The sequence below is a fragment of the Balaenoptera borealis genome, assembly GCF_965194805.1.
Source record: "Balaenoptera borealis genome assembly, chromosome: 12".
NCBI lineage: Eukaryota > Metazoa > Chordata > Mammalia > Artiodactyla > Balaenopteridae > Balaenoptera > Balaenoptera borealis.
The window spans coordinates 53,169,005-53,179,309 of NC_138869.1; the positions used below are offsets into that span (position 1 = coordinate 53,169,005).

General features: G+C 49.6%; 1 protein-coding gene across 9 annotated transcripts in view; it reads right to left on the bottom strand.

Annotated features, from left to right (window-relative positions):
* ITGA9 (integrin subunit alpha 9) overlaps positions 1–8,891 on the bottom strand; it is a 356,726-nt gene extending 347,835 nt beyond the window's left edge. For 4 of the 9 annotated variants that reach the window (XM_082348372.1, XM_082348374.1, XM_082348376.1 and 1 more), the window contains exon 1: positions 6,024–8,890. In XM_082348372.1, coding sequence (XP_082204498.1) covers positions 6,024–6,208 — 185 coding nt within the window. In that variant the 5' untranslated portion in view covers positions 6,209–8,890. Of the gene's footprint in view, positions 1–6,023 lie in introns of all 9 variants that reach the window. The other 5 variants (XR_014232874.1, XM_082348369.1, XM_082348371.1 and 2 more) reach the window with 3 other exon arrangements.
* Between the last annotated feature and the right edge of the window lie 1,414 nt (positions 8,892–10,305).

Sequence of the window (10,305 nt, forward strand, 5' to 3'; positions counted from 1 at the left end):
CAGCAAATCCTATCTGATGGGATCATTCATTTCGTTTTGTTTTGTTTTGAATATTTATTTACTTATTTGGCTGCACCAGGTCTTGGCTGCAGCATGCGGGATCTTAGTTCCAGACTCTTAGTTGCGGCATGTGGGATCTAGTTCCCTGACCAGGGATCGAACCCAAGGCTCCCTGCATTGGGAGCACGGAGTCTTAATTACTGGACTACCAGGGAAGTCCCCATTTTGATTTCTTACAGTTATATGCTACTTCCTTGAAAACAAATGATTTCTGAGAACACCATGGCTGCTTTTAACAAATGTGAATATGGCATTTTCCCCAGACAAATCACAATGGGAGTTATCAGAAGGAGACCATTTCCTGACCAGCAGCAGGTCACCAGGGACTCAGAGCTGGCCAGGGCCCGGCCCTTCACACTCTCACACTCCGGGCTGTTAGAAACTGGCTGAGAAGAGTCTGCCTTCTTGCCCTGGAAGGTTCTCTCCTGAGTGACACAGCTGCCTCTCCCCTGGCCAGCGTTCAGCACTAGCTCAGGAAACAGCACCCTCGCCAGCTTCCTGAGATCTTCAGGGAAACGTCCTGGAAACCCCAAGGGACGCTTTCCAGGTCCCCTTAGAACTCGGGCCTCATACATGTGTCATCCTTTCTTGAGTGCTTTGAGAAAGCAGGCTCTGCAGGGCCAGTAAGAACCAGGAACGAGGTTTGAAAAAACTACTTCCAGAAAATCCATATGGGGAAGTGGAGCTACAGCCCCGCCTGAGAGCCTGACATGGGCTAGAACGCGGCAAAGAGGTCACCACAGAGGTTACGAGAAGGCCCGGCTACCATCATCATTTCTGGGTGTCTCCTCGCAAAGCCAGGTGGGGCTGGGGGTGAGGAGCAGGGCCCATGATCCCAGGGTCCCCCTTCTGAAGGTTTTACTTTCACGGGACTCTCCTCTGCCCATCACAACTCCCCGTGGCTGCCCCAGGACCAGCCTTTCCCCCATGGGAGCCCACATCTTTTTTCTGCCTGACACACAAGACGAGAAGCCCACCACCTTCTCACCCATCAGACTGTGAGTGCATTTTTCATTCTTGAATACCCAGCCCTTAGCACAGAGCAGGCACTCCAATGTTTGATGGATGAAAAGAGGCTGCCCACTCAATTTTTAGTTAAGCTCCCTCATTTCAGTTTTCATACTCAAATACAAGGGTCGACTTTTCTTACACTGCCTTTTGATCTTTGTCTAGCCCTTTATTTTTTTTGCGGGTGGGGGTGGGTACCTGCACCACATGGCTTGCGGGATCTTGGTCCCCTGACCAGGGATCGAACTCAGGCCCATGGCAGTGAAAGCGCCGATGCCTAACCACTGGACGACCAGGGAAGTCCCTGTCTAGCTAGCCCTTTAAGACACCAGTCATTGCTCCAAACCAGTACCAGAATTCTGCGATGGTGAAAATGTTCTGTGTACTATCCAGTACAGTACCCACGAGGCACGCGTGGCCACTGAGCACTTGAAATGTGGCTAGTATGACTGCAGAACTGAATTCTTCATTTTATTTGGTTGTAATTAATTTTAATTTAGACAGCAATACATCTGGCTCACGGCAACTACACTGGCAGTGCCAAACCATCTAGCTTGTTCTTTTAATTCTCAACCTTCATGCAAATTGAGGATGCTATGGTCCCCTCGGCTCTGAATCAACTCCTGTTCCTCACTGAGTGATGCTCTAACAACCTTAACAAAGCAAAACGCCGGCGCCTCTTCTATTTCCGAGCACTTGCTCTGGGCCCGAGCACAGCCGTCTTGATGCGTCCCGGGAGATGAGGCAGGAAGCACGTCTCCAGAAAGGAAGCCAATGCACCCAGCCGCCTAGGACTCCGGGGCGTCTGGGGCCAAGAGGAAGGAGGGAAGGGGAGGGTGTGAAAGAAACCCGCTCTGGGGCTCTACGCCAGCCAGCAGGGCTGCATTTATTTATCTCACAGGGTGTTACAGTTGTCTGCCCTGCAGCTGAGGGACCAGTCCGTGTCTAAAGGAAGGGGACAGAAATCTGCTTTGTCCATGTTCCCTGGCACCTCCTGCTATTGTTCAAAGGGAGCAAGAAGACCCAGGTGGTGGGAGGTCTAGGGGAGGACGCTAGCTCAGGGCAGGGAGATGCCCTCAGGGTGTCACTGGAAAAAAAGAAACCGAGTCACTTGCATGTTTGCATCCAAACTGATACGAATGACATCTATCACACTGCCTGCCATATTCTGGTCCACCTGGCCATGGGGACAACGCTCACCGCCCAGAGCATGACAGACAGCAGAGGCCACTCAAGCCAAACCCTTGGAGAGAGCCTGGGTCCAGGACTCTGTTCCCAATGCAACATGACTGCATATGCCAGACGCAGTCCCCAGGGCTCAGAAAGCGAGGCCTCCCCATCCCTTACACAGAGAGATAGGACCTCTGATCAGTGACAATTATTGCTTAAAAAAGAACTGCTAGGAATGCTCAGTTATGGGATTAGAGAAGAAGCACTAGTCCTACTGACGGAGCATATGCAGGAGCTTTGTGATGTGCACCTCGGGTCCCCTTAACCTGGGGACCCTTCAGTTCTGGCCCCTGCAGACTGTCGTGCCTGGGCTCTCTCCCTGCCCCTCCCCCTGCACGCTCTCCTCCCTCCCTTACCCTACACGCAACAAATCCTTCCACCTGTACAGAGGTGTTTAATTAGCACGAAGCAAAACTACTGAACCACTAAGACTGAATGAAGAAGCTTAAGAGTAATTTCTGCTCAGAAAGAAAGACAGCAGATACAAGGCTTAGTGAACGCTGCCTCCTGTTCCTTTCAGAGTCCTAAAACATTGTCCTCTTCGTGTCTGTCACTTACCTCCCACACCCAGTTTGACTCTCTGTGATCTTTTTTAAGTCCCCCTCATGTAGGTGGCTATGCTCTTCCATTGGACTGGAGCAGCCCTTTGGTAAATTACTCCAAAGTTAAATACATTTCCCTAAAGTGCACACTTCAGCTTCACTGGCACTCTGGAAATGCAGAGAAAATGCTTTAAAACCTCCCTCCCTCTCTGACCCAGCAATTCTAAGCCCAGGAACTTATTCAAAGGAAATAATTAAGGATGTCCGCAAGGCTTTTGTTAGAAGGATGTTTACCCTGCTGCTGTTTATAATTGTGAATAATTGGAAACAACCTGCATGTCCCTCAAGCAAAGCTAAAAGATCCAGGGCCCAAGGACTGCCTGGTAGGAAGAGACCAACAATCAGTCACTAAGTCAATCAACCAACCCCAGAGTTAAGGTAGAGACCTAGGGTAGATCCAGATTCCACAGGGCCTGAATCCTACAAATATAGGGCAACTACCTTTAAGAAAATTAATATAAAATTACGAATATAGAATTTGGCACAGGGCCTTGGTAGGGGGGGGGGCCTGTGCAAGTGAGAGGCCTTTGGTGGAAGTTTCATTAGCCTCATAGTAAGCCTAGCCTCTAAAGATATGAAGAAAAGAAAGAAGGAGAAAATAGGAGATGCTGAAAGTCTCTTGCTTCAAAGACCATTGGCATACTGGGCAGCATAATCAGCAGAGAATAACCTTCAAGGTCTAAGACCAAGAATACTGGGGGGAAGGGAGAGGAGAGAGAAAAGAATAGGGAGGAAGACGCTAGGAAGAAATAACAAGAGGACAGAAGACAAGGAGATAAGCAAAAACTAAGACAGAGTTAAGGCAGTGGGGGGCAGGGAATAAGAAAAGTTGCTTTAAATAGATTGCAGTAGAGATTAGTTGGTACTTGAAAAACTATAGGGACAAGCACTCCAATAAAAAGAGCAGCCCACTCAGTATCAGAAGCAGAGAGACGCTTTTGAGACCGGAAGCCTGGCTGTGGATGGACCCCTGAAATACTTGTCCCACATCTCCACTGACACCAAGGCCGCGCCCCAGCACAACCAACCGTCCTCACCACCTCCTGCCACTCACCCTGGGTCTCTTCTTGCATTTGCCAAATTTATTCATACCACACAGCCTTTCCTCATCACCTTTTTAAAACAAAGCAGGCTGGACTCGTTTTCCAAGTCAGATCTGCTCTTGACTCCCCCTGCTTCCGAAATGGGGCAGCTTTTACCCGTGGCCCAAAGAGCTCAGAGACCCTTGAGGCTGCGGAACTGCAGACCCCATGTGGTGCTCCAGCTCCCCTGCCTGCCCCTCCTCAGCAGCCCCCTGCCCAGAGTAGCCCTTCTATTTTTTTTTAATTTGTTTATTTATTTTTATTTTTATTTTTGGCTGCATCGGGTCTTCCTATGGTTGGGGCTACTCTTCGCTGCGGTGCGCGGGCTTCTCATTGCAGTGGCTTCTCTTGCTGTGGAGCACGGGCTCTAGGCGCACGGGCTTCAGTAGTTGTGGCACACGGGCTCAGTAGTTGTGGCACGCGAGCTCTAGAGTGCAGGTTCAGTAGTTGTGGTGCACGGGCTTAGTTGCTCCGCAGCATGTGGGATCTTCCCGGGCTGGGGCTCGAACCCGTGTCTCCTGCATTGGCAGGCGGATTCTTAACCACTGCACCACCAGGGAAGTCCCAGCCCTTCTATTTTTAACAGCCCTCCCCACATGCTTTGTGCCAAGGTCACACAGTTCGGGAGCCCGGCCTAGGATCCTGGGATGTGTTCTCCAATTGCTCCTGCCCAGGCTACCTTCTCTACCAAAGTCCACAGTGGACGCTGAGTACAGAGGACACAGAAAAGGTGTGAGCCTGCTTTGCTTTAAAAGGGGGATTTGGCAAGTGCAAGAAAAGACAGCTGCTCTTAAACTCAGCAACTGGGGTAAATGGTAGGGAGAGAGGGAACTGGACAGGAGCTACACAAAAACCTTAAAAACTTGTTCTCCTGGAGGCAGCTCTCCTAAACAGCATGATTGTTAAAGGGCTGGCTGGTCACGGAGTCCCCACTTTTCCAGGAACGCCAGAGGACTCGAATCTACAAACCCTCCCTTTTCTCTCAGCCCCTGTCCAGTTCCGAGCAGAATTGCATGCTGAGCACATACACAGGGCTGACCTCGCCCTCCCAGCCTGCAGCCCCCAAGGATGTCCACACTGGTGACCACACAATAAAACCAGGCCCAGACCAGCTGTCATCTGGGGCCCCACTGGGGAACTACCCACACCCTAACTCTTTGAGGAGGGGTTGACCCCTCCTGTGGCTGTTTCATTTGCTCTTGTCTATAGGAAAGGGCCAAGGGGAGACCAGCCTCCCCTGGTGCTTCTCCCCTGGGGTTGGGCACTCAAGCTCCGTGCCCCTTCACAGGTGGTGCCTCATGGGGAGAGCTCCCACCTCTTGGGACTCTTAAGGGGGCATTCAGGGGGCAACTGGACTCCTTGACCTCTACTGGTCTCCAGGGGAGCTGCCCCAGAAATCACCCACCGGCCCCAGACTTGTCACTGGGGTCCAGGACCACCCCCCTTCCCTGCCTCCGGACCCTCTCAGCTCGCTTCCGCAGAGGGCCTGGTGGGCGAGGAGGGGACCACACAGTCGGCATCCCCGCCCCCCGACCCCACGCACATGCAGCCCACTCCCCTCGCATCTCGGGGTTACTCCGCTTCCTGCGCAGAGCCGGCAGGAGAGGCTTAAAGCCCGGGCGAGGCGGGTGGGGTGTCACCAAGAGTTCCCCAAACTGAGGAGTCTGTCTCCGCAGCCCGGGGCCTTCGGGGTTCTGGCCGGGCTGCCTGGGGCCCACGGGGCAGAAGAACCAAGTTACTTTGCGACCTAGAGAGTTAAGCCGAGTCTGGCTGGGAGGCCGAGCGAGGGGCAAGCCCGGCGGGGAGACGCCCGGCCCCCTCCGACTCGGGCGCCCACCGGGCAGTACGCTGGACCGGGAACCGGCGTCCTCCCTCCTCCCCGCCTTTCCTCGGCGGCCGGGCTACGCACAACGGAGACATTTAAATCGCCCCCTCGGGACGGCGGCGTGGAGAGGCCGGAAAGGCGGCGGCAGCGATGGCCTGCCGGCTGCAGCGGGACCAGCCAGGCCGGGGTCAGGGTCCGGGCAGGGAGGGCACTCACCAGCGCGTGTTGTCGTGGAAGTGCTCCAGCACCGCGTAGCCGAAAAAGGACCCGGCGGGACCCTGGAAGCGCACGGGGCGCTGCGGGTCCAGATTGTAGGCGCCCGCGGGACTCCCCGCGGCCACCAGCGCCAGGAGCAGCGCGCGGAGCCTCCCGGCGCCCCTCCGCGCCGCCGGGCCGCCCATCACCAGCCGGCCGCCGCCCTCCCCTGTGCCCCGCGAGCAGGGCGCCGAGCGTGCCGGCGGCGGGGCCGCTGGGTCCGCCGACGGCCGGGAGGCTCCTGGGGGCTGGAGTTCTGCCCTCGGACGCGGGCGCGACGCGGTGCCGGGCCGGGGACGGTGGGCCGAGCTGCCGCCGCAGGCGAGTACAGGGGCGGCCAGGAGCTGGCGGCGTCCTGCGTCCGGCCGAGAAGTGTGCGCGCTCGGAACAAGCGGGTCCCCGGCCGGTCGGCGCTGGACTGCGGAGAGGCGCGCCCGCGGGGTGGGCGGCCTGGGCGGCAGGCGGCGGGACGGCGCGGCAGCGCCCTCTGCGGGCCACGAGTGCCCCACCGCCTCCCGCGGCCGCGGAGCAGCCTGGAGACCTGCCCGGGCGCCCCACGTCCCCGTCCAGATCGCGCCCTGGGCGCTCGGTCCCTAGGCGACCCTAATTCTCCCCGCGGCTGTGTGCTCTACTGTACTGGGTCTTTATTTGCGTCTCTGGTTCCCTCTCAGCCTTACACTCACACCAAGCACCAAAGGAAGCCGGGTGAAGTTTATATACTCTAGCCCTGCCCATCTGCTGCCCCTTCACCCAACTGTGAGATAACCTGTAGCAGGCAAGCCCTCCATAAACGCCGGCTGTTGTCAATAACAACGATAGCCGCAAGGGAGCAAGCAGAGGACCCCTCCACATGATACTCACCAGGCCTCCTAACCACTTATCCCTAAGTGTGGTCTCCACACCGGCAGCATCAGCATCACCTGAGAACTTACTGAATACAATAGAATGCCAATAGGAAGGCTAATCAGCAGATCCCACTCCAGACCTGCTGAATCAGAACCTTGGGTTGGGGTCCAGCCTTGTGTGTATGTGTGTGTGTTTAACTGGATAAAATACACATAACATAAAATTCACCATCTGAACCATCTTAAAGTGTACAGTTTGGTGGCATTAAGTACATTCACATTATTGTGCAGCCTCCACCAGCCATCTCTAGAACTTTAATCTTGCAAAACTGCAATTCTATATCCATTAAACAGTAACTCCTCTTTTCTCCCCTCCCTCTAGCCCTTGGCAACCATTCTGTCTGTGAATTTCGCTACTCTAAGTACCCCACATAAGTGGAATCATACAGTATTTGTCTTTTCATGTTTGACAATCCACTTAGCATAATGCCCTCAAGGTCCATTCATGTTGTACCACGCATCAGAATTTCTTTCCTTTTTAAAGACTGTACTTAACACACCACATTTTCTTTATCTGTTGATCCTTTGAAAGACACTTGGTTTGTTTCCACTTTTTGGCTATTGTGAATAATACTGCTATTAACATAGGTGTACAGTTATCTGTTCGAGATAAGTGCCTTCCATTCTTTAGGGCATATACCGAGAAGAGGAATTGCTGGATCACATAGTAATTCTATGTTTAATATTTTGAGGAACTGCCACATTTTCCACAGTGACTGCACTGCATTTTACCTCCCCACAAACAGTGCACAGAGTTTCAATTTCTCTACATTCTCACAACACTTGTTATTTTCTGGGGTTTTTTTGGGGGGGGGGATTGTTTGTTTTTTAGGTAGCAAGTAAAAAAAGCAATAAAATTAAATTGGGAAAAGTTGGTTTTAGCCAAATTTCACCAAGCTTCGTTCTCCATCTGAGTTGCCCAGCCTCACTAGTGGTGCCCCTTGGCCACCCAGTCACCTAAGAGAGAGCTCAGCACAAACTGTTACACCTATTTCTCTCCCACACCCAATTCAACCAGTTTGTTTATTCCACCTCCTCAAGCTTTCAAATCCATCAACTCATTCTCATCTACTGGGTTCAGTTCAAGACCTTGTCTTTCCTTGACCACACTATCAGAATCATTACCTTTTTAATGTCTGTAGAATCTGTAGTGATGTCAGGTTTTTCATGCCTGTTACTTGTAATTTGTATTTTTGGTCTTTATTTCTTGATCTGTCTTTGTAGGAGCTATTAATTTTCTTAATTATTTCAAAGAACCCACTTTTAACTTTGGTGGTTTTCTTTCTATAATGCATTTACTTTTTAATTTTAAATTTTTATTTATTGATTTGTTTTTAATTATTTCTTTCCTTCTACTTTCTCTGGATTTAATTTGCAATACTTTTCTCTAGCTCCTTGAGATAATTGCTTAGATTTTTAGCCTTACTATTTTTCTAATTCTTTTCTATTATATACATTTTATATAATATATAATAAATATATTATATAAAATATATACTATATATAATACATGTGTATACACATACACTAAATTTCCCTGTAAGCACTGTTTGAGCTGCATCCTACAAGTTCTAATATGCTCAAAATATGATGATCTGACATATGTAGATTTTCATGCATCTATATGTATACATGCTTATAAAAAGAGGTCTGAGTGGGGAGGGGGGAGAGATAATAGAGGGGTGGAAGAGTGGGAGATACAAACTATTAGGTGTAAGATATGCTCAAGGATGTATTGTACAACACGGGGAATATAGCCAATATTTTGTAATAACTAAATGGAGTGTAACCTTTAAAATTATATTAACTTTTAAAATTTTTTAAAAAAGAAAAAAGAATGGAAATAATACAGAGGAAATTGATGAAATAGGAAATGAATAAGCAATAAATAAAATTAATAACCCCCCCAAAAAAAGAGGTCTGGATGTTTACCTGAAGTATGTTCATATATATATATATATATATATACATATATATATATATATAAAACTGGTTATATATATATTATATATATATGTTATATACCTATATGTCATTTATATATATATTATATATATAATATATATATATATAACCTGTAATGGTTATGGTTCAGATTGTGGGCTGTTCTTGCTAATTTATGTATCATCTATCCATCTACCTACTTACTTACCCATCATCTATCTCTCCTTTTGTACTGCTTAAATGGTCTACAGAGAGCCAGCAGTGGATGTAAAAGATGCTCCATCCATAAAGCCAAAGCATTTATCAAAGTGAAAGCCTGTTAGAACAGCCTGGCCTCTGCTGAGGGGCTGACACCCGCTTGCACTCCCAGTAGAGGTTAAGAAGGAGAGCAGCCAACCTGTGGAAGAAAAGTATCCTCATGGTATTGTCAAAGGAGGGGGAGAAATAAAAGGACCAAGATCATTCACACACCATATAATCATTCTCTAAATAATTGATACTTAGCTTAATGCATTTCTTGATGTTAATTCTTTAAACGTTCTCCGACTTTATTTTTCATATAAGACAAGCTACACTTCCACATGGTTTTGAAATCCAGAAAGTTCATGGGAAGGGCAAATATTATCACCAAACCTTCAACTATAATAGCAGGCAGAGATTTAAGCAAATACTTTCCCACTTAAGTATTTCATATGCCAAAAGTCCCACTGTTATTACTGGGTGCAATATTTCCAACCTGCTTCCATGCTCAAAAAAATGTTTTTTCCAGAGATCCAAATTTAGTGAAACTGCTTTAAGTAACAACCATCAATGTTAACATAGATAATGCCAAGGTTTTATTTATTTATTTATTTATTTTATTTATTTTTGGCTGCTTTGGGTCTTCGTTGGCTGCGTGCAGGCTTTCTCTAGTGGCTGCGAGCAGGGGCTACTCTTCGTTGCGGTGCACGGGCTTCTCACTGTGGTGGCTTCTCTTGTTGCAGAGCATGGGCTCTAGGCGCGCGGGCTTCAGTAGTTGTAGCACGCAGGCTCAGTAGTTGTGGCTTGCGGGCTCTAGAGCGCAGGCTCAGTAGTTGTGGCGCACAGGCTTAGTTGCTCCACGGCATGTGGGATCTTCCCAGACCAGGGATTGAACCCATGTCCCCTGCATTGGCAGGTGGATTAACCACTGCGCCACCAGGGATGTCCCGAAAATGTCATTTTGAAAACATGTCTCACGTCAATTTAAATATTAAAACTAGCATGCCACTTTACAAAATGTAAAACTTTTCAAATGATATTTCTAGGAGGCAGTTCAGGGTGATGAGCCAGGGGCTCTGGTGCTCATAATCCCAGTGTGGTGGGTTGTCAGGTATATAACCTGCTGGGGCCACCATAACAAAATCCCACAGACT